This window comes from Anopheles coluzzii, chromosome 2, assembly GCF_943734685.1.
Source record: "Anopheles coluzzii chromosome 2, AcolN3, whole genome shotgun sequence".
NCBI classification, from domain to species: domain Eukaryota; kingdom Metazoa; phylum Arthropoda; class Insecta; order Diptera; family Culicidae; genus Anopheles; species Anopheles coluzzii.
This window is the reverse complement of record NC_064670.1, coordinates 12926283-12950455: the sequence shown is the minus strand read 5'-3', so window position 1 is coordinate 12950455 and position 24173 is coordinate 12926283. Positions and strand designations below refer to the sequence as shown.

At 49.2% G+C, this 24173-nt stretch overlaps 3 protein-coding genes across 8 annotated transcripts in view; 2 read left to right on the top strand and 1 right to left on the bottom strand.

Moving 5' to 3' along the window:
• LOC120950146 (protein takeout-like) overlaps window positions 1-24173 on the top strand; it is a 216006-nt gene that overhangs the window by 57648 nt on the left and 134185 nt on the right. The window lies entirely within an intron of this gene.
• LOC120952483 (uncharacterized) overlaps window positions 1-24173 on the bottom strand; it is a 58148-nt gene that overhangs the window by 14765 nt on the left and 19210 nt on the right. The window contains exons 4-5 of the mRNA XM_040371840.2: window positions 17138-17226; window positions 17003-17063 (exon numbers count right to left, since the gene is read on the bottom strand). Coding sequence (XP_040227774.2) covers window positions 17003-17063; window positions 17138-17226 — 150 coding nt within the window. The remainder of the gene's footprint in view (window positions 1-17002; window positions 17064-17137; window positions 17227-24173) is intronic.
• LOC120952479 (RNA-binding protein Musashi homolog 1) overlaps window positions 1-24173 on the top strand; it is an 89069-nt gene that overhangs the window by 58735 nt on the left and 6161 nt on the right. For all 6 annotated transcript variants that reach the window (XM_049606060.1, XM_049606059.1, XM_049606061.1 and 3 more), the window contains 4 exons: window positions 17354-17485; window positions 17769-18249; window positions 18369-19057; window positions 19149-19460. In XM_049606060.1, the coding sequence (XP_049462017.1) occupies window positions 17354-17485; window positions 17769-18249; window positions 18369-19057; window positions 19149-19460 (1614 nt within the window). The remainder of the gene's footprint in view (window positions 1-17353; window positions 17486-17768; window positions 18250-18368; window positions 19058-19148; window positions 19461-24173) is intronic.

Sequence of the window (24173 nt, the reverse complement as noted above, 5' to 3'; positions counted from 1 at the left end):
CCCCCGGTCCAGCTCACTGTAATCGTTTCATTTTGGAGTTCCCATTCCGGACCCCCCCCCCCCCTCCCAGTAGTAACTTTTATTGTGGCAATGAGTGTGTGTGTGTTCCCTACGTTCGTTAGTGATTTTCCGGTGATGTTCTACTACATTACGTCCTTTCGCTTTTTCCCGCCGCGATTCCCACGATGGAAAACCACCCAAGTGTGGTCACGGAAAGCTAATCTACCCTTCTCGCTTTTCATCTTTCTCTGTCTCTCTTATTTCCCCCTCTCAAGCCTGGAGAGCAATGGGTAGGGAAGGAATCTATGACCACATGCAAAGGCCAAAACCTCGTCCCTTGGCAGAACGTAACACGACGTCCTTGCGTTTGTACCGGGGGAGACGCAGGTTAGCCGTTTCCCATGGGCACGTAGTTTCAATTCAAGATCAATTTGTTTATGTTTATGTGTGGTGGCTGGTTGGTGGCTACTCCGCACCTCCCTCAATCACCACCACCATGCCACACACTGCTCACGTCATTATTTTCGTGCGAATGACAGGAAGAAGGAGGAGAGCCAGTCGTAAGATGTGCGTGCCTTTGCGAAATCATAAAGACGAACACGAAGAGCGACGCTGATTTGGTGGACGCCGCGTGTGTGTGGACACGAAACCAGTGCCCCAGAGTGCGGGACGACGTGGTCGTCTTCGTGGTGTTTATTCTGCTAAATCGTGTGTGTGTGTATGTGTCGTACAAGTCATTGAACTATGATACGTAAAACAGTTTTGGAGAGCCGCGTGCCAAGCGTGCCAAAGCAGTAGCCTTTAAGCTGGCGTTAAATGATGGTGATGTGTGCGAATAAGCATACTGAAATGCACGTAAAAGTTCCGCTACGGCACTTGATGGCACAGCCTTGACGGTAAGCGCAAAATGTGTGACCGATTGCATACATCCAGGCGTTAAATAATCACATTTAGAAAAAGTCCAATTTATGTTGCTACAGTTCGATGGTAGGTACTGCTGCTGCTTGATACATCACCTCGGGCTTTTGGCTCATAATTACACAATAACAAACACGCAGCAGACTAATCCACTCCCAGGACATCGCACACACACAATTATGTCACGCTTATGCCACCTCTCCGTGCGGTCGCTTCCTTACCCCGGTGGGCAAAGGGCGGCCATATCCCCGGTCTTTTCGTGCCACGACTTCACCCCCGGGGGGGAATTAATTCAAACGATTAGAAGTTGAGTTGAGTTTCATTTTATTGTCTTATCACTCCCATCAAATCATTCGTGTGACGCAACGCCACCCGGCTAAATGAGCGTCCGGCATTTCCGGCTGGCGCTGCGTCCTGCCAGTCCCCCGAGGCGGTCATAAGTAGGATGTAACCTCATCAAATCGTACTTTGTTTTGTTTTCTATTCTCTGTTTCATTTTATTCAGCTTTGGAAAAACTAAAACGCCACGGACAATAAACATCCTTATCGCACGCAATCGTATGAAATCGTGGCGGGGAAAAAAGATGATGAGCATGAGAGAGACACAACAATTGTTTGTGTACACAATTAAGTAAGAAATGGATGTATGTTAAGCTTGCATTAGCAGGCGTTTAAGGTACGCTTGTAATGGGCATTTAAAAGCTGGACTTTATTGTCAAAAGTTTACTAACTTTGTAGTAGGCAGAGAGGCCTACGGTTGAGCTTCTTTGCCAGGATGTTTATGATGATTGGCAAGGAAAAAGAAAATAAATTAATTTCCCACTAGAATGAGAGCTCATGCGACATCGGATGTACTGATTCTATTTCAAGTTGTGAATTGAAGCACCTCACTTTGAGCCCACCTCCTGTACGTAGATGTGGCCTGTCATCTTGTCTTCATTTTTACACCGTTGCTGGAATTGCATGTAGCAGCAGCAGCATCAGCAGCAAGTGTGTAGCACCAGCCGAGCGGAATTGCGGGAGAGTGTTGTTGGCCCCGTGGGGAAAAGTTAAAGTTTTGCTGCATGTAAAAAAGACGGCACAAAGGCACAAAACATCGTCCCGGGCGTGTGCCAGCTGAGTCTACTTCCAGCAGCTTTCACCGGCGGAAAACTTGCTCTCGGCAGCACCAAAAAGGACAGCCAAAGAAAGCGTCAAACTTTGCAAGCCAATATTCCTCGCCCCAAGCCACCCCCAAACACCCAATGTTACACCTCCCGCCGCTGGTGTACGGGTGACAATTTTTCCCTCAAGGATGTTTTTCATGTTCGGCTGAAACATGTAAAAGTTCACCAACTTCCAGAGCATGGTGTGGTGTGGTGTGTGGTGTGGAGTGACGGGCAAGCTATTGAAAACTGACAATAAAAGCGTACTACTCCTCCCCATCCAGCCACCACACCCACGCGGAATGTGAAAGACGTTTCACCCGGTCGGGAATGTGTAATAGGTCTTTTTCACACCACGTTCCGCTTTTTTATCAGAACACTACCCCATTGTGTGTGTGTGGAGGGGGAGGGCTTGCGTAACTGTAGTATGCTTCGAGCCATGTGTAAAGGTTCGCTTGCGTACAACGCGATAAAGGGCACACAATTGCGGAGTGGTTCAGATAAGCCATGGCGGCGGTGGTTGTTCAGGCACAGATTAGAGGCCAAAAAGGCCACCTCCCGAAACGGGAACGGTGTGGTCGGGCCCGGTTGGCGGTGGGTCAGGATAACACAGCAGCATCAGCCGCCTATTGGACAGCACGCGGAAGCGATTTCACACAACCCAAAGCTTGGTTTGGTGTGGAAATGTAGCGCGGACAGACACAGCAAGAGGAAAACCGGTGGCACAAAATCGGGTTTTCCATTGCCTAAAGAGAAAGAGAGAGAGAGAGAGAGCTGCCACGAAAAGGATATCGGTGTGAGCTACCTTTCATCTGAAGCAAACATTTACCACTTCATCATCATCAACAGTGCGCACCGCATCATCATCATCGCCCTCATCCGCATCGTCTGAGCGTTATCTATTGAAGGAGATGCACTTGATTTGACGTACTTTTGTAACCTTCTTTTCGTCGCCCGAATGGGTTGCCCGAAAATGATTGAACTCTTTTGTAGTCGGCCGGAGCGCCGTAACCGCCGTAAAGCGAAGCCGTAACCAAAGGAAAGCTTCATTAGTCACTCCTCTGTCCTCGGCTACGGTTGGCTGGGCCTTTTCACCGCTGCTCGTTTCTACGCTTGCCGCTTTTTACATTATCGGACGCCATTGAGCTGGAAGATGCGTCCATTTGATCTTCCCCGGCGAACGGGGGCGTAGGGGGAAGATTTATGATTCCGGCGAAAATCATAATCACTTTCATATTCGAATCGTCAGCCGGGCGCGCGCGTTATCATTTTGCTGATGGTTTAGCAGTTCACTTGCCACCCTGAATGGAAGTTAATTTCCCCCCTCTTCATTCCACGAACAACAGACAAAAAAAGGAAGAAGAAGGATTCTTTCTTATTTGCAAATAAAGCTTTTCCACTTCCGAGAAGCTAATATCGCACAAAAACCGTTTTACAGAAAAAAGCGCAATCCCGAGTGGCGAGAACATATTGACGTTTAGTCGAGACTCCACCACTCGTTTACTTCACCCAGTGCCAGTCAAAGAGATAGATAGAGAGAGTGTGTGTGTGTGTGTGCAATGTTTATTTGTTTGTGCAAACACTTTTCGCATGCACTCGAACGCCCGCACAGACACCCTCCTTCCCAGTGGCATATCCTTTGCCAGCGTTGTTTGCTTTGCGTTGGTGGTGGAATTTTTAATATCGTAAATCAGATGATATGCCGGGATGAACCTTGGGCGCGCCGAACGCCATTATCCTCTTACGGGCTCTGGCCCTCTCTCTTACCCTTTGCTCCCTTTTTCGCTGCCGCATCTTACTGCCCCCTCTCCACTCACATACACAATCTGTAACGTTCTCTACTAGCATGCTTCTTTCCCCCTCCAAGAGAAGGCTTTAACTACGACGACCACAGAGAGCTCGCAGGCAGCAGCATCAGTTTTCGTCACACACACACCCCAACCGTTTCGAATAGCGAAACGATCATAAACATAAGCTTATGTTGTTCGGGTTGCTCGTAATGTGAAATAATGCGTACATCTCCTTCACCTTCAGTGCGTCGCCGCGCGTACAAATCGTGAGCACACGCAGCACACATAGGCGCACTAATACTTTACGGTTCTGTTTATCTCACGACCACCCCCGCGCGTGTGGGATGAGTGTCAGGAGTTTTTCGGTTTTGTTTGCATACTAACTTTGCCGCTTGACATCTTGCTGTGTGGGGTTGAAGGAATGGCTATTACACGCGAAACAAAGCAGAAAGCTTCTTCCCTCCCTCAAGCGGAGAGCGCTCGTAAGACACACAATGATGTTTTTTTACGCCTAGACAGTTTCGGAAGAATGCATTCTTCTCCGTTCTATTTTTGGCTTGAGGAGCTTGCAATGTGATGAAAACGAAGAAAGAAAAAAAAAACACTTTTAATTTAAATCTTACCACCTTGAAAAAGAAGCAACCTTAAATTGTGCCTTTCAGCGAAACCTGAGTTAGATTTTCACTCAAAATCATCTCGGGGGCGGCAGAGAATAGATTGTTGGAACATTTGACATACTTCAGGATACTGGTATTGCTGCTTTTACATTTTATTTTCGCCAGCCAAGTTTTAATTCCTTGCTGTAATAATTAAATTTTTGCCCCAACACTGCAGCAGGGATATGGACACTGAAAATACATCACCTTTGTGTGCGTGTGCGTGAACAGTTGTGTCTCAAACGGTCTGGTGGTGGAGGTGGTGACTTTTTTCGTGAATACATTTTTCTTTAATTAAAAGCTGCCTCAATAGCGAACAGAAACGCGGACAGGGAAAAAGTTGGGTATGGAAATGTTATTAAATACCTGGCATCCAAATCAAGGGGCGGGTGTCCCCAATTTGTTGCGAATGTAATTAAATGCCAAACTCACGCTGTCATTTATGAAGCCAAGCTACGCGTTTTACCTGCAAAAGCTCAGGCATTGGTTTGAGGGGTTTAAAGTGCAAATAAAAAAAACGTTAACTATTGCCTCGTATCCGCCCCGTTTTGAAATGCAATCGGTTGTGCAGGTGATAGATGTTGAGGGAATTTACTCCAGCAAAAGGAATGGTTATCTTCCAGCCTCCTGCATCTCGCTCGGTCTCGCTGGCTAACATCATTATGGAAGTGCGGGACGGGGTCGTGGTCGTGTTAGCCGTTTGGCACGCACAAAACTTAATGCTGCTTGACAGCTGGGGGATCGTACGCGAATTGAGGCAGGTGGTATATCCTGCTGGGTGCGAGTGTCAACCCTCGTCATACTAACGGGCGGCACCCCGACCCATGGAAGAAGTTTGCCGACCGCGGGAAGATACCGGGAGGCAAAGCAAAATGCAAAGCTTTTCCAGTTTCGACGAAAATCGTTTTCATTTGGACTTGTTCGCGCGTAGCGCTCTGCCGAAATCGGAAACCCCAAAGTTTTTAACATCCCGAGCATTCAAGAACTGGTTTTCCCGGTTCTTTCTGGAGCCTTCTACAATCGTGCGCCTCCCCCGCCGCTCGCTGTACAACAATCGCTAACATAATTGCATAATCCTGTTTATCGATCAAGCGATGAATAAATACTTTGATTATCCTTCACCAATATTGCCCCCGCCACTTCGCGGATTAGAAGTGGCCTGAACGGTGGCTGCACCCGTGTCCAGAATGGGAGACAGAGAAAGAGAGAGAGGGAGAACGCTCGCACGGCAGGAAGAGATTTGTTTTATGGCGCTTGCTAAAGAGAATAAAGCACCATAAATAATCGCCCGCACCATCATATCTCTCCCTCCGCTGCTAAGATTATGGTGAGAGAAATAGAGAGAGAGAGAGAGCTAGGGATGATGGGTGGTCAACCCAACTTTTCGACAGGATACAATTATGCTGATACAAACAATATTCGTAAATATATCCCATCCCCCAGTCAGGCCATTATGCAAGTCACACAGCGGACACACAAGATGGACTTGAAACGAAACACTTGCGCCAAGAATCCTGCGGCTTTGGGTGTTGGTTTTTGTGTCTATCTGTGTGTGTGTGTATGTAAAGGAAAGATAGCCCGGGAAAGTATCATCCCAAATCCAACAGCGGATATACGATATACACCCGGGGAAAGTTGGAAAGCGAAAGGGAAAAATCACCTCCTCACTGCGCTAGAAGATGTTGACGAATTAGTAGCCGTTCATCATCTTCAACCGGATCAAGATGATGCGGACATAGGAAGGGGGGCAAGGGAAAAGTGGAACCATTGGAAGGTGTGCGCACTTGGGCCGCCGCGTCCCTTACCTTTGGGGCCCTTATCTGCACTCAACCCGAAGGACAACACACACAAAAAAACGCTCGGTCGTCTTTATCGTTAAGCTAATCCGTCTTTCTTGGGCATACTTTCCACCAGCTTTTTTGTGTTGGGTAATGATGATGAAGGTGATGATGGTGGCAGCACAGCAGCCGAACAGTTCGTGCTTGAGCGTCCGTGCTGGTCAGAAGTAGCGTGGGCCTGTCGAAGCTGGGAGAAAAAATCAGCCAACAATGTCTGGGTAAACCAGCAACCAAACAAAAAAAAGCGTAAAGCTCCCACATCCTGCCCGGGAGAGACTGAACTGAACAACCGAACAGCCTCAAGTAAGGGAAATGCCGAACATACCCCGTTTTTTCCCCCTTTTCCGCAGGAAGGGCAGAGGCAAGAAGAAGAAGAAGAAAAAACAGAATTGGCAGCTCCAACCTTCACTTTTTTGCACACGCTGCCAAAGAGATGGGTGTTTGATTTTCGTTTCGTGCGCCTTTTTCTTTTGCTGTGTTGCTTTCGGTGTCGGTAAGATTTCCACCGTTCAACGGAAACAGGATATGGCGGCGTCAGTGCAAAGTCTTATCTATTTTGCTCCTTGGCTGCGAAAGGGAGGAGCGTTGCCTTACCTTCCTGTGGTGGCTCTTGGTGGTTCCTCCGTCCATTGTCATTAATGTGGAAATTCTTTGTACGTGTGCGTGTGCGCGTGTGTGTGTGCGCTTCTGCAATCACGAGATGGATATACACCAGCGAAGAAGTCGCCGCTACTTCCGGCCGTATCCTTCCTACTGGGGGGGAGGGGAGGGGGGGGGGGGGGGTGGAGAAGGACACACGTTTTCGTAGTGTGATCGATAGTAGCAAAGCGCAGGAAGTTCTATGGCGGGGTGCTACGTCGGTGCAATGAAATGATATAGCACACCGGTTTGGGTTGTGTGGTGTTGTGTCCTCCTCTTGCCTTCATTGCGCAGTGGATGGAGCGAGCGAAGGAGGAAGCAAGCGTAAAATGACGACACACAAATATGGCCACTACTTTGTGATACAGTTGGTCGGTGGTACGTACCGACTGTGAAAAGGATTTCACGAGGTAGTAATAGTAGTAGTAGTACCACGCATACCACCTCGCATTCTTCCTTATTTTGCGTGTGCGCTTGCGATTGTTTCGGTTGCGCGCCGCGTTTGCTCAATTGCCAATGTTTTATTATTTATTTCGATTGTTTTTTGTTTTATGGTGGTGCGTTAAGGTGATGTGGGGACCACCACACGACTCCCCACACTAATGCTACACCCGCATCATAATCGGTGGGGCCGCGTATGATGATGGTGGTAGTGTGTCTGTTTGTATGCGGCGGGTGCTGTGAAGGACGAGGTAGGGAAGCCGTTTTGAGGTTAACCAAACCATGTTACTGTTACTACTACTACGGACTGCCCACGTGTTGTGGCGTGGTCAGCAATTCAGAGGGCAAAAGCGAAACAAAATTAAAAAAAAAAACCCTCGCAAAACAAGAAATATGTTAAGCTTTTTTATTTTTCCCACCGCCACTTCTCGCCACCCAGTGGAGAAAAACACCACCACCCGGCCCTATTATGGAACTGCGAGAATAAATGGGCAGAGAACCAGTAGTAGAATGACAAGTATGTGTGTGTGCGGGATAGCAATAAATTTTCATCAAAGTTCACATCGTTTTTCGCGCTTGCAAAAGCACTTTCCTCCGGTTGCCCCTTGTGCGTACGTGTACCGTCTGTTTCGTTGTTCTTGTTCTGTTTTTGTTCTACTCGCGTCAAACGTGAGGAAAGTGGAACAGAATCTAATGAAACGGCGGAAGGACGGTGCAGCGGATGGATCGAATGGATTATTGATGTCATGTCGCACAGGAAAAACTTTTGGAGCCCCGGACCTTTGTAAAAGGATCCTTCTCTCTGTTCTACCCATCTCATCCGGAGGGGTTAGTGTAGAGACTTCTCTCCCCACCCCCCACCTTAAGAAGGTGGCTAGAATGTGTGAAAAGTTTGGAGGTAGGAAAATGGACCATCATTGGCAGCAAAAACCAAAAAAAAGCGTTTAGTGCTTAGCAAGACAATTCACGAACGGCTGCGAACATCTAGATTAGTAGGATACGCTTTGCAGAATTTATTTACGTAAGGACATGCTTTGAAAGCGGGGGTGTGGGATGTGGTACACCTTGTCCCCATTTTCTCGCTTCCCTCTAGCTTGTCTCCTCCTCTAGCTTTAGCTTGCTTTATCAGTGCAGCGTGTTTTGTTGTTGTTTGTGTATGTGTTTGTTTTTGTGGCTCCATTTGCCGAATTTTGTATCGATCAAACGCTGTCGCTGCTGCTGGTGGAACGGACACGCTCTACATAGTTTGATTTATTTGTTTGTTTGATTTGACTATTCCGTGTCTCGTCGATGGGCAGAAAGAGGGTGAAGCGGTGAAAAAAAGGCACAAACAAAACCATTCACGGCATTGAGAACGTGAGACATTGGGTGCCGCATACATTAAACATTGTTTGCGTGTGCGGTAATGGATTTTTGGGGGGTTTTCCTTTTTTTTATTGAAGCATAATCTGCGACGCCAGAATGTGTATATTGCCCCCGATGGATTCTCGAACGTGAAAACAAGGAGCAAAAAAAACCCTCTGTCTTTCTGTCAAGTGTGAGCTTGCCGTGGTCTATATCGCGAACATGGTTACGCAAGAGCGGCAACCCCGAAGGCCCAGCCCAACGATGCGCACCGACAGTTCGCATTGCAACATTGCAAATAATGCTTACAAGGGAGGGCTTTTGCCCCGGGGATGAAGAAGCACACCAGCGCCCGCGGAAAAGCCAACGGGAGAAATATCCTGCACAAATATACCTGCTCCTGCTTAGTGGTTCCCCCGGTGCTTTTGAGGGGTTATTATTTTAGTACAAAACACTAACACGCCCTCTGCCGCCAAACAGCGCGAACAGCTGGAAGGCTGGAAGCTCATAAAAGTCCCTAGAAGAGTGGCGCCCTCTGCCGACAAAGCGCACGAACCACACGCGCACGTTCTAGGACCAAGCGTGTCCTTTTAGCATGGACACGAACCAGTCTAGTCGCAGGCGAAAGCGCCAAAGCTTTTCCATTCTGCGCATGTTCTGCTGCTGCTGTGTCTGTGTGGGCGTGCGTGTGTGTGGAACACTTTTCTCCCGGTGCCGTTGACCGGTCAAACCGGGTCCTTGTTTGGGCGTGCTGCCGTTTGGGAACTGTCTGTGTGCGTGCATGTGTGTGTCGCATGGTCAATGTTCCTTTCCATTTCTTTTCGTGTCGATACAATAGATCCCGCTGCGGCCGAGTGCGCATGTTTCTTCCAGATAACCGAATGATGAAAAGTAATCAGCGTTAGTAGTTCGTTTTGTTCGTTCGTTTATTTCTCGCTGTATTTACGCTGCCCCTCTCTCTCGCTTCCCTCGCCCACCAAAAAGCCTCCGTCAATTTGTCCTTGTCCGTTCGTGTGTCTAAAAATAAAAGTCTATTATATTGTGCGCACACAACCACCACGTACGTCGCCGTCCCGCCATATCCTGTGGGAAAACCCGAGAACTGGATGGAGACCATGGTCGTGTGGCAGGAATAGTTCTACGAATCGGTTCAATTCGCAGTTCAGCAGTCCAGCCGATATGGTATGATGAATGGTTTGGCATTTGTTTACTGGATGCCGCACTAGCGGCAGAGCTTTCCCTTTTTCCTATAATTAATTCTATGGAAAACCCCAGTGGCGCAGCAAGACGGGGACACCGCCAAGCACGGAAGAAGTGCCGTGTGTCTCGGTGCGTACCGTTTGGCAATAGGTTTTGCCTGCACACAACAGAGGACGACAATGACAGAGAGGTCATTCCGGGGGCTGGTGCGTTCGCACCGGGGCCATGGAAGCGGGGAGTAGTTGCGTGCGCGATGGGTCGCGTATTTTTGTTTGTATGCGCATCGACGTTTTTGTGCCAGTCGGTAGGGCGCTGTACAGCGTGTGTCTGTGCGTGTGCGTGTGTTGGTGGGTGGGTTGTGAAGGGATGGTTCGCTAATCGAAATGAAAAGTCCTTTGATGTGCCCGTGCTGCTCTGCTTGTGTGCGTGCGCGTATCCGTAGGCTTTAATATTCAATTAAAGGGCCACGCGCAATCAACCATTTCTCCTTTGTATCTCCTGCACCGTACCCGATTCCACCCCCGGTGTCTGACGGTCGCTTTCCCTCTCCTTGTCGGTGGTAGAGGAGCTTGCTTAATGCTGCTGCTGCTACTGCCCGAGGCGTACATTTCCGAGGGTGTATTAGGGATGATTGTTCCTCCCCACATCAGCATCCTTCTGATTATCCAACACATACAACGGGGGGGACAGTAACGAAGGAATTGCTCTGAGTGCAAAAAACGCGACCAGAGGATCTTATCCGGGTATATTGTTTAAATGAATCCTACTCGGGATTTTCCCTCCCAGTTCGCTGCGCCTGAAAAGTTCGCTGACTCGCAGAAGAAATCAATAATTCTACCTCACTCGGGGCCCGGGGGCCGGTTCTGCTGTGTGCAGGCAGCGATTCTGCATAGCTCTGCGAGAAGAATATCCTCGCGCGAATGGAGTCCATTACCTCTTCCAAAGGGATAGCATGGTAGATCTACTCAGAATTCTACAAACTCGGAATTTCGGAATCGATTTTGCAAGCAATACTTGCACAAACGCTAGCAGTAACCCATCAGCACACACACACGCGCGCACATGTACACACCGCATACTAGTGTGCCAATGTACGGTGGCGTACTGCACTGTTCCGGATCCGGGATACCGGATGTAGGAAGAACAGCAGCAGATCGATAATCGTGAGGGTTTGGTCGAGTGTCGCTCTCAACCACAACCGCCAGATCCATTGTGTCTCGCATTCGGATGGCCAGGGCAAAGGGGAAGGGTGCAGCCGGAGGCCACATGTTTCGCTGAACAAGCCATTTCGCTTCAGCAGTTTCCCTGGCAGGATCCAGGACCCTGGGCCGGCGGAGAGTCTCGAGCGGATTCGCTTTCCCGAGTCCGTTGTTTCCTCGACGTTACTAAAAAAAAGGGAAGGGTGGCGCGTGCGTTTTTTTCTTCTTCTTTCTGCCATAGGATGACGATGGGTGGGAAATATCTACGGCAAACGCAAACTGAGGGAGAGGAGAGCATGCGAAACAAGCGAACTGAGAGTGTTCCGCGATTTCCTGTGCGAGGACGAAGAAGCGAGCGAGAGCAAGAGTGGCAGTGTGGCGCGAGTGTGAAAGAACGGGAGCGAATGACACCCTGTGGACAGAGGGGTGCCTGCCTGTGTGTTTCGCGCCGCCATCTTGAATAATAGGGTTGGTCTCGGCGAGCGGTTGCGTTTTTTCGTCTTTTGGGGTGTTGTTTTTTCATGTTCATGTTCCTTCCACTCCGTACACCATTCCTCCCTGAGTGTCATCGCATGTCCTTTGGGTTTGGCTTGGTGTGTGTGTTGAGTTGCCAACTCCCCAAAAGGAGAGGCACTGCTGGGCGAAGCTAGAGCTTAATCCACAGTGGCCCACAAGGGCTCGGGGCTTATCTGCCCGTCGGATCGGGTGCCGCTCGACAGAGGTCTGGCACGTTAGAGGCAGCTAATCCAATTACCGAGTGAGAGATAGGAAGAGAGACAGAAAGAGAGAGAGGGAGAGCGAGTGGTTGAAGCAAAGCCAGCCGTCCGTCCGAAACAAATGCGCTACATTGCCCCGGGACGCCCCTGGACGAGCAGGGAGGAATATACGAAGATCCGTTGTGCCGGATTTGGTGTACTCCATTAGTTTTGCTCTCCATCGTTTCTTGAAAGCCCTGCATGCGAACACAAATACGCACACACACACACATACACATAGATACACGGGCACAAGTTGGCACACAGCGGTTGAGCGGACGATGGAGCGGACACGTATGGTGTGTATAATCCGTCAGAGGTCTTTGGTCGTTGGTCAGGTGCTTCCCCACAAACCCGTCAGGTGTGTCCGATGCAGGAGAGGTCAGGAGGCGCAGCACCAATACACAGACACACACAGACACACACACAGACACACACAGAGTCGGATGCATATCGGAAAACGGATGGAAATGGTCGGATGAAAACCCTAGCGTCGATGGAAATGTCCCGAAACAACAGTAAACTAGGCAAAAAGTACTGCTGTGACAGGACAATATCATCGACTGCTAGGGGGTGAAGCTGTGTCCCGTAAGCGATGGCGGCAGATCTGTTCCCCGGTGCACTGTGCAGGTTACTCCAATATTGTCGACTTCGGGTGGACCCCAACTTCCAGTAAATTGCAGTTCCGTTCGATCAGTTACTGGTGCCACAAATATCCTTTTCCCCTTCCTTCACTGAACTATTCCTACTGTTCACCGATGTTCAAAACTCCCCAATAGGCAGCAGGTTTTGAGTTGGCTACCACGGGTTAGTACAGATCTAAAGATCTTTCGACCTTAGCGGTAACACTTTCGGTCAGGTCGCACCTCTTTCGCTGGCACCGCGTTTCGACTACTTCTTAGAAAATGGAACCGTCCTGTGATGCTTCTTCGGCGTAAAAAAAAGGACGAGCACACGCCTCCCTCTCCGTCCTGTCCACACACACACACACACACACACACATACACTCAAACACGCATACACCGACACCACTTCACGAGTTTGGCGTGAAGTTCGGAAGAATAGCTCACTACTTAGCTGCGTACTCGATGGCAGTGTGCTGCAAAGAGAGAGAGTGTTGTCTCGAGTATCTCGCCGCCACCTTCCGATGTCGCTACTAGGGCATGCTCGGTGTGCATGCGTATGTGTCTGTGTGTGTGTGTGTATCTGCATGCCACGCTATATGTTCCCCGGAATCTGGCGGCGATAGGGAACGCGCGCGCACCCACTGGCCCAAGGTGTGCGTCTGGTTGCGCGATAGTAGTTGTACCGTGGGCAACCGTTGCAACCCATAGAGTACGCGATTTGGCGATGCTTTTGCGCTTCCTGTGTGCACCTTCTCTTTGCCCTTGTCGTGGAAACTCTTTCTCTCCATCAGCCCGAATTGTAAAGGGACGATGGGAGAAGATTTCAACGACCACTGATGATGATGAGATAAGATTGCGGGATGAAATTAACGTGAAAAACCTTCTCTAAATCTCCCGCACACACACACACGCAGTTGCCTTTTCCTCCTTCATTTTCATGGGAGCCTTTGACACTCACAAACACACACACACACAAACCATAGGCTAAGCTCTCTGCCCTCTAAAACGGGTGTAATTCCAGCTTACTACGCGACGAACCCATCGCACCGTGCCTGTATAAAAAGCTGCAATGGGTTTTATTGAAGAAAAAAGGATGAAACCAAACCCACCAGGAGAAAGGTTCTCGCTGGCTACTGCGGCCCAAAATGCTGCTGCTAGAAATAAAGGTTTTCCCAAGGTTTAAAAAGCCCTCGAGAGCCAGCGCGCACCCTCGCTACTGATGAGATGATGTGCGCACTGATCGAGCCAATCCGAACGACTAACACGAGCAGCCATTCCCTTTATCCGGCGCCTCGAGTTCCCCGGTGGTGATGGTGGTGGTGGTGGTGATGGTGTCATGACAACACCAGCCACACACGACACGAGCCACAGCCGCCTGTGCCTGTGCGTGAAAACGGTACTCGGTTGTGTCTACCAACACAGCGGCACAGCGCGCGCACACGCACGCGCCCATTTTCCCACCGAGTAGAGAGACGCGTTCAGCGAAAACCCTCCTTTTTCTGGCCCGTGCCCGTTCGCCTGCACGTATGCGTGCGCGTGTGTGTGTGAGAGAGAGTGAGAGAGAGGGTGGTGGACTACTCCATTCAATCCCATCTTCTACGGAACGTTGCCCTGCTACGGTGCTTTCCACTTGAAACATTGAATATCCTTTTTCAACTGTACTCCAAACCCGATTTCATATATACTTTTACTATTCTACTGCTGCTACTACTAGGAAAGTATAACTTATCGCGGGGAAGGTTTTGTACCCCCTTATTAAAACTACACACATCGGCACACCGACACACCCACCTCGGGACGGAAAATTCCTCCATTACTACTTCTCGTGTGCATGCGTGTGCTTGGGGCTGTGGATCCTCTTCTTTCGGGGCGACAAGTGCGCACATCACACATCCCGGCATATCGGCAAAGGGTCTGCTAGGGGTTGGAATAAAAAAGAAAACCATCCCTCCATACATACAAGCACACGCGCTCCGTTCTTTTGTGTGTGTGTGTGTATTGGTGGTGTTCTAGTAGTAGTACAGGCTAAATGTCCTCTTGCTCCCTCCTCTCTCTCTCTCGCTGGACATGCGCAGACGCGCGTACATTGGCAGGCTCCTCGGTAAAAAGGAACACGAAATTCCCAACCAGACCAACCGACCGGAGCTCTCCAGAGGTTTTGTGAACGTGTGCGCGCTGAGGGCCCCGTGCGCTTGTATTGGTTGCGACATTGTGCCCCATCGATGACGTCAAAAGCGACGACGACGACGCTGGTCACCCTGTTTCGAAACGGTCCCGCAAGTAGTCGCCGTGTTCCCAGTTTCCTTTGCCGTAGCTCCCCCGTCCTAGAATGTTAAGAATTATTGCGCAAACACACACAGACACGCATCGGCTTCCAGGGAATTTGATAATCGCAATTGGCCAAAATCTCTTCCAAAACCCTGCCTGCCGGAGAATGGGGGAAACAGGGGACGACGGCTAGGGAGTGGCGAGGAAATCATTCGGATTCATCTGTGTGCTAACTTGCCGGGGTAATGCGAAGGGATGAAAATCAATAGCGTTTTTAGCGAAGGGCTGAGATGCGCTTTGCCGGGTATCTCTCGTACTACACCCACTGGTTTAAAAAGGATAGCACATGACGAGCGGATTATTCTGATTCTTTTTTTGCAGCTCTCCGAAACTTTTCTGATAATGCAATTATCTACTTAGTGCCTCAGAATTCAGCAATTTCTGCTTTTAACTGTATGCGCAATTGCTGTAATATACTATCAGAAAAGCCTTGCCCCCGGGATGTCTTGGCATTTCCCAGATAAAAAAAGGTGGCTCCGTTAGGGTGGCGAACGTCCAAAGGGAAAGGCCAGATTCGCAACGGGCACCGTAAGGACTAACAACCACCACCGACGTCCCTGTATCGTGAGTCCTCACGTTCCGCTTATCCGCGGACATCGACGGCTCTGGGGGTAATGTATGACGGCGGCAGACTCGGATTCTAGGTCGATCCGGACTTCCTCGTTTCGTCCCTTTTCTCGCATGGCAAGCGTTCACCAACACACTGGCAGCAGCAGACTCTGGTGTGAGCAATTCACCACACACACACATGGACGACTTCTAAATATTGCAAGGGTTCGAGTTCAACGCCCTATTTCGGAAGTTCTGTGGTATAGCAAAGGTTCACCCCCCGTCGCACTCGTTATTGTGCGCCCTGCCACACACAAACTCAGCATACGTACATACGAAACCTTTGGTGTGGTTCGTCTTGGGTGAAAACCTTTCACCAGCAACCAGCAAGTAGCAGTATGGTTGCCAGGGCCCGAAATATGTCCGGCAGAGGAAAAAAAGCGAGAGGTAAACACACCCCTGGCTGCGTGCAGGAGAGGGGAAAAATTATCATGTTGTCCTGCCCGCCGCAACGCCAGCGAATACGATTGCTGTGTGAGTTAGTAACCTCGTTCTTCGGCCTTTTTTCTGTAACCTGTTGTGTGTCCTCTCTTCCTGGCAGCACCACTGGTGTGCGTGTGTGTGTGTGTAAGCTAGAATGCCACTGCCACTCGCTCAGGTCGTGGTGGTCTGGTTTAGGTTCTTTTAAACAGCGAAAGGGGGTCTCGCCGGGCCATACGAACGTGCCTGCTTGGTGGAAATCCATTCTCACCTGTCATCCCTATGACCCCGTGGGCTGGGACGAAGCGGCTTGACGGCTTAATTCATGCGGTATATGGGTGCATGATTGGCACCGACTGTAGCAGGAATCTTCCTACCCCGACAAACTAGAGAGGGGAACGATACAAGAAAAGCAAGTACCACCAGCGACACACTTTCTCGGGGGTTGGCCTAGTGCACTGGTCAACGAGCCGGGACGTTTTACTTGCCTACCGTTCCCTTCCCGACCCGATGTTGTTATTCAACACGCAGTCTATTAATCCCTTTTCACATTAGTTTGGTTGAGAAACATGAACAGTCTGGGATTTTGCTACTCTAAGAGCTGGAGGAAATGGGATGGTTACTCTCTTGATCAACTTCATTGACCCACTGTGCTGTTGCTGGATGTTGGTGGTAAGCAATTGTTTGATTTTTCATCAAGCTTTGCTAACGACCTAATAAAGCCACACTTGTTGTGCTGGCGTCTTGGCAAAATGGGAGACGAGTTCATTACACTGCAATCTTTTTACCGTCTACCGTGTGATTGATGGTCAACGAGGGAGGCACGTGCTTACATCAATACACACACACACCCCGAATCCCTGATACACTGTGAAGATGATGGAAATGTTGCCACCACTTCCCCATGACTGTTGGCAAAACTTAATGCCCTGACCCAACAAAACTCTAACACGAACTGATTGGACATTATGGATCACCATTATCCAGACCCACGCAAAAAAAAATTGGAGCAAATTTAATAATACTAACGCGCGGGCAATTGGAATACGCGATATTGGAAGAATGTAAAAATTTGTAAAAATTTGACCCCTTACCTTGCGCTGCTTCGGATCCATTACGTCCATGGTGTCGTACTGGAAGGTTTTCTTGTCAAAGCTGAAAATGGTCGATTAAACGAAAATTCAATATTATACGGCACACAATGGGGGGAGACTACCGCACAAACTCACCTCACGTCCGTGCGGGTTTGGCTGCAGTAAAGCATGAAGCTTGTGCATCCGACAACGGCCGTCGTCATAATGAACACCAAGGGCAGGACCTGCAACAACAGAACAACATGGGAACGGGTTTTAGTAAATGCCATAGAGCCTCGCCAATAGATGTAAAATGTATCTCAGTTGACGTCATTGTAATGATTCGTTTTGTTTTCTCCATTTTCATTGCAGTGCCGGCACACTCGATCCGAATGGAATTCTGGACACACACGATCTACACACTACGCTGGTGCCCCTTAAGCCGGCACTGCTCGCATCCCAGGCAGCCGTCGTAGCCGCGACCCAACAGCAACAGATGAAGAGGTACGTAGAAAAGATGGCATACGCCGCCCAATCTAGATCAACCTGCGTTACCGGAGTAACCCGTAACGCACAGTTACCATAGTAACTGCGAAGATGTCTCGCATGCATGCAGTAGATCAAACTACCAGTGAGTGAGAAACATAGGTAGTGCAGAAGTCATAGCGTGAAGAACCAAACGGAACGTGTAGTGCTATTCAGTCATCGATTTTGTCAACAACATGTACTCTGCGTCGAACTTGTATCTAACCAATATGGTGTTCGTTTACTCCCGCTGCGTGCACAGAGAGCAGTCGCAAACGTCACAGCAGCAGGCCCAGGTACTGTCACCGCAGCAGCAGCAGCAGCCCCAGCCGACCGCCGCCCAACAGCAGCAGCAGCTCCAGGCCCAGCTCCAGCAGCAACAGGTGCAGGCCCAGGTCCAGCAGCAGCAACAGCAGCAGGCGGCCCAGCAGCAGGCCCAGCAGCAGCAAGCGCAGGCCCAGCAGCAGGCCCAGCAGCAGGCACAGCAGCAGCAGCAGGTGGTGGCACAGCAACAGCAGCAGGTTAACGGAGCGAGCGTTAACGGTTGCGCCAAGACGGGCGGCAACGCCAGCAACGGCAGCTCGTCCGGCCGCTCCACACCGAACAATGGTAGCGATCCGGCACCGGGCAAGCTGTTTGTCGGCGGGCTGAGCTGGCAGACGTCGTCGGAGAAGCTGAGCGAGTACTTCGGCATGTTCGGCACGGTTACGGACGTGCTGATCATGAAGGATCCCGTCACCCAGGTAGGTGTATGACCCACACTGATGCGCAGGAAGCATGATGATCCTGATACTGAGCAATGCCAATTTCCTTTTTCTTCTATCTTTGCCCCCCCCCCCCCCCCCCCTTATCACCAACACAGCGAAGCCGCGGTTTCGGGTTCATCACATTCCAGGAGCCGAACAGCGTGGACAAGGTGCTGCAGGTGCCGATACACACGCTCGACGGCAAGAAGATCGATCCGAAGCACGCAACGCCGAAGAACCGCCCCAAGACGCAGTCGAACAAGACGAAGAAAATCTTCGTCGGCGGCGTCAGCCAGGACACGTCGGCCGAGGAGGTGAAGGCGTACTTCAGCCAGTTCGGCAAGGTGGAGGAGACGGTGATGCTGATGGACCAGCAGACGAAGCGCCACCGCGGGTTCGGCTTCGTCACGTTCGAGAACGAGGACGTGGTCGACCGGGTGTGCGAGATTCACTTCCACACGATCAAGAACAAGAAGGTGGAGTGCAAGAAGGCGCAGCCGAAGGAGGCGGTCGCACCGACCGCCCAGCAGCTGCTCCAGAAGCGCATCATCCTGGGCAATCTGGGCGTGCCGATGGGTGCGGGCGCTCCGAGCTCGGCCGCCGCCGCTGCCCGGCTGGTCGGGGCGGCCCAGGCCGGTGGCAATCCGGGGCTGGTCAATCCGCTCGCCGCCAACCCGCTGATGGTGCAGGCGCAGGCGGCCCAGGCGGCTCAGGCGGCCCAGGCGGCCCAGGCTGCCGCGATGCAGCTGCAGAACGGGTTCGGCAAAGTCTTCACTACATATCCTCCGACACTGCATAGCTTTAGGTAAGGCTCCGTACGCTTGTTAAAACAAAATGGTGCTCAATGCTTATTTGCATCTTCTTCTCTCTCGCTCTCCCCGCACACACACACACAGATACTCGCCATACAGCATTCCATCGGCTGCCGCTGCCGCCGCTAATGCAGCCGCCGGCGTGAATCCGCTGACGAGCGTGTCCGCCAACCAGGCCGCCCAGGGCCAGCCGCAGCAGGTACCGCACCCGACGTCCGTCGCCGGCGCCACGGTGGCGACGCAGGGCGCCCCACAGCAGACGAGCCAGCAGGCCGCGGCCGCCGCCCAGATGGCAGCCGCCGGTCTGACGAACCCGTACCAGGGCTACAGCCTGGCCAATGTAGACATGTCGAGCTTCCAGGGCGTCGACTGGGGCTCGCTGTACGGCATGGGAATGTATGTATAAATATCATCTCTCCCATCACCACCAACACCACCACCATCAACAGCATCATCTGTGTGCGCGAGCGCCCTTTTTGCTCTAAAGCTTCCCCCGCTTTGGGGAGCTGTTCCACCCCCTCCATCATCAATCATCATCAACAGTTCCCGCAATCTTTTCCCACCATTTGCTCTAATCCCCCCCGCCTCGCTCCTCCCGCTGGGAGAGTATAACCATAAAACAGCGAGCTACACTGGCAGTAGTAGTAGTAGTGGTAGCGATCGTGAAGAAGGATGCGCTGTTGTTGCAACGCGCCGTGCGTGCATCACACACACTCATATACTCAGAATGCAGGCGTGCAACACCACACAACCAAGACACAGGAGCGTGCGCGCGCCCCACGTTGCGAGAGAATCGTTTTGGAACGAAAAAAGAAAGAAGAAGCTATCAATATTATTACTATTATTATTATTATTGTAAAGGCTAGCCGGTAGCGTTTTTTTTTTCTTGTTTCCCTGCGATTCATATAAATATACAATTGTGTAATCACTCATGTTTCAACTATTCCCACCCGCTTCCGTCGGGCAAGGGTGGTGTAGAAAATCGTGCGCAGTTACAGTGCGCATTTTTTTTTTTTTTGTTTATTACTGCAGATCGGTTCGAATGCGTGACAAGCAAGTCGTGTGAGAAAGGCGTGCATATGCGCGATTTGTTTGAGTTACAAATCGGAGCAGCAACACACCCTCACACATACACACACACACACAAACACACACACACACACACATTGTGGCCGAATTTACAAAACAGTTGGGCGATCCTTTGCCGTGCGCGTGTGTGCTGTGGCAAATGACTGCGCGTAGTGTAAAGAAGCAAAAAAAAAACTACAACTTTACATCAAACAATCGCGTTCAATCGCAAACGTATTGTGTGGTGTAAAAGGGGGGGGTATGTGTTTTAGTAAAAGTGCCAGAAGAATATGCTTTGGGTGAGGGACAAGAGACGGGCAGTGAGGTGTAGTAGAAAGAGTAGGGTATGGCTAAACTTAACAGCAATAACACTCCGCATGTACGCTCATCGGCCAGAAAGGCAAAAAAGCAAAAAAAAAAAGGGGAAAGGAAACAGCCCCCCGCTCCCCATTCAAGCGAAACAATTCACAAAAAAGTTCATAGAGTTTGAAATAAATAATTAAGTAACAAGTAATACTATAAATATGTAAAATATGCATCCCCCCTTCCCTCCCCCTCCTAACTGCAACCGCGTAAATGGCTGACAGAAGTAAGCAGAAGTAGATATTCGAGCGTAGCTGGATATGTGTGTGTATGTGTGTGAGTGTGTATGGTATGCGCATATTGGACACTGTTGGAATTACTACTAAACGTCGCTTTTAGTTCAGGTTCGGTTCGTTATGTACGCCCAGTCACGCTTTTACACTTACATACTTAAGTTCTCATGACCTACTGGCACTGACTTACATATTAGAGCTATTAAAGTATTAGAGAGCTGCTGTACCACGCGGGTGTACGCACTTTGTTAGATTGTAAATTATGCGCAGCTTACGGTCACACACTTACGGTATCTTTTACCAGAAACAAAACGGCACGAGGTTTGTCAATTTCTTCGCCCGATCTTTCCAGCAAAGAGGTTCAAAGTGCAACCCAAAAGATATATTTTTTTAAGCGATTTTAAATATCATTAGAAAGGTTAGGTTTTATCCGTCGTCTGTGTGTATCTCTCTCTCTATGTTTAAAAATGTTTAGTATTTGTGCTGCCTTCCCAGCAAATCTCGCAATTAAATGAGATTGTTTTTTTTTTATAATTTGTACAGCAACATTACTTGCCAAACTGGTTTTACAGTGTTTTTACAGTGCAAACGAGCATGTGTTGCATATGTCGTGTGTCCTTAGTGTTATAGTCGCACGCGCCCGGCTAGGATGTGCTCATATACTACCCTAAACCCGCTCGTCGCAGAGCGTAGTAAAAACTAAAGGAAGAAGAAACGGATATAGATATCATCATAAAAAGCAATAATCTATTACAAAACGGGAAAAGCAAAAGGAAAAAAATATGCAAAGAAAATGCGAGAGGACTACAAATCGTCAGAGTTCAATACATTCCAAAAGTACACGTGCGCATTTCTTACGATATAATGAGTTAGTTAATAGTAGCAGTAGTAACAGTATATAATTGGAATTAGTTTGTCGCATTTGATGTTACTTTTTAAACCCTCCTTCTTATCAGTCGCTGTGTGCAGACGATTAGAGAATGTATTTTTATGGTTTTGGCCCCACACAGTGTGGGCAGGGGCGGCCACCACTACACTACTATTAGTTTATACTTTACGGTCGTTTTAGTCTGCTTCTCATAGCGTGTAGTGTGTATATGGGAGTCCGTCGTTTGGATGGTCTGCCGAAGTTGGGCCAAAATAGAGGAAGATTACAGTTGTCGGGCGTATCATTTCTGTTTCATCCCTCGCCTTTGTTAACCGATCGAGAAGGTGTGAATTATGCCAACGCAAATAATATTAGCATTCTCTGCCACTGATCATTAATTGCATTACGATGATGTAAAAAAGCGTTGCGATCAAATTACATTTACGCATGGAGGGGTATGTAGTGTTATACAGTGAAAGCCTTGCCAACTATCACCACCACCACGACTAACCACGAATGCGAAAATTATTGTAATTTTTATCAATAGCTTTTAAGCGGTAATTTGTGACTAAAGAGTGTCACCCCCCTTCACACAGTTTGCCGCGCGTTCGTTAGTATTATATAGTTTTAATCCCACAAATTAATTAGCTCTCGCAACGGTTATTCTAGTGATGTTTTTTTTTGTATTTTCAACCAGCATTTTGATTTCTCTCATCACTTATCTCTCTATTTACACGCTCTTCATATCTCATCATCTACTATTTATTAGTATTTAGTTTAGTGTATTTACGTACCATACGCTTTATTGTGTTTTTAAGTAACCGCCCACCACAACCTGCCGGGCCGCGGCCCCGGTGGTGGTGTGTGTTGGATGTGTGACGCTTTGAGCGCGCGTGGATGATGTTGCTGCGTGCGCGTGTTTGCGTGCGAAGTCCGATGAAAGTGTAGTTTTTATCCGTTACACATCCTTCATGATACGAAGAGCAAAACGGTAAGCTTGCCACACTACTATCGAAAGCGCGCGACTCACGCCTTCAGCGTCATCCACACGTCGGTAAAGCGTCCCGCGCCTCGAAACGCATACGAAGGCCGAAGCAAAACCAGCCGAATGTACTTATGATTTACATACAAAACCTTAGTTCTATTGTACTTTAATTTGCATTGTAAGCACCCGAATGGCAAAACTAATAAATATGACTATTTTTAAAACCATACGTCCCCCACCCACCACCTCTCCAACCTAACCAGAGGGTTTTTTTTTCTTCTTTTCTACTGCTTTTGTTTGTTTGTTTTTGTTCTCGTTTATTGGTTGTTTATTGTCCTTTTCTATTTGTGTGTTAATTTTCTACGTGTCCATTCTTTCAAGTTGCGTTCCGCTTTGCATTTCTCTCTCTCTCTCTCTCTCTCTTTTTTCATATTCATATTTTCCTCATGTGTCGTTGTTGTTTTTGTTTTTGTCGTGGCTTCTGTTTCTGTATTAACATTAATGCGTTAATTCTAATCGAATGTAACCAAACAGTAACTGTACAACTAAGCGTATTTGGAGGCTCTACCGGAGCGCTTTGCATTGCTTTTGGATTTATTCTACCTCGTTGTATGATTGATTGTATTGCATCATTTCGTCAGTGTTTGGGTTATGGTAGGATGTTTTTTTTTGTTTTTTGTTGAGATTTGTACGTAATATTTTAACCATCTTTCCACAATTTGACTAATTTGACATAAGTAGAGATCAGTTTGTACAAGCTTCTGTATTTCCTGCATTGCTAAGAACAACAGTGGGAGCAGTAATTTTGGAAGCGATATGCACACGCCCGGATCCATATTACCACGTTGCATAATAGAGCTGAACGAGTTTTGCCTGCCGTCGCCAACGGCAAGGTGTTTGACAGGTTGGAAACGTTCCACCGGTTCGGTGTTAATTTGGACATGCTCTGCAGTATTCCGTATTGGTCCGGTTGCGGAACCCGGTATACGATATGCCGCGGTCTCATTACTGACATTTAAACCATTCATAAGTGATTGCGCCCATACCGGGGGCCGCACGTCTGTCATGTGTGTGTGTGTGTGTTGTAACTTATTTTTAAACCGCATCCGCTCAGTCAGACCTCCTGTCGACGGCGTCGCCGGCTGGGTCGGGTCGGTTCGTCATGATTCACACACCACTTGAGGCGGATGGGCGGGTCAGGTTTTGGAGGCAGCAGTGCGGTCGACTTGCGTGCGTTCATAATTCATCTATTTATTGTATTTATAGATGGTACAGGCCAGATATTGAAACTGACTGACTTCGGTCACTCGGTGCTGCCACGGTATGTGTGTGTGTGTTTGCGTTTAAGCGAATCCGGTCCCAGGAATGCAGGGGCGAGCGGGTAACAAGTGTCCTTGTCTCTCTAACTGGGTGCCTTTTGCATAATTTAAAACTTAACCCTCCCTCCCCTCCCAGCTTGAGCTAAAAAGATGTTGAGAAAATCAGTCCACCCAGCCGGCGGGAGGGTTGCGCGCTCCTGTGTGCAGCTATTTCAGGTTCCAGCAGCAGGGGTTCGAAAATAGAACCGAAACAATATGCCTCCGTGTCACAGC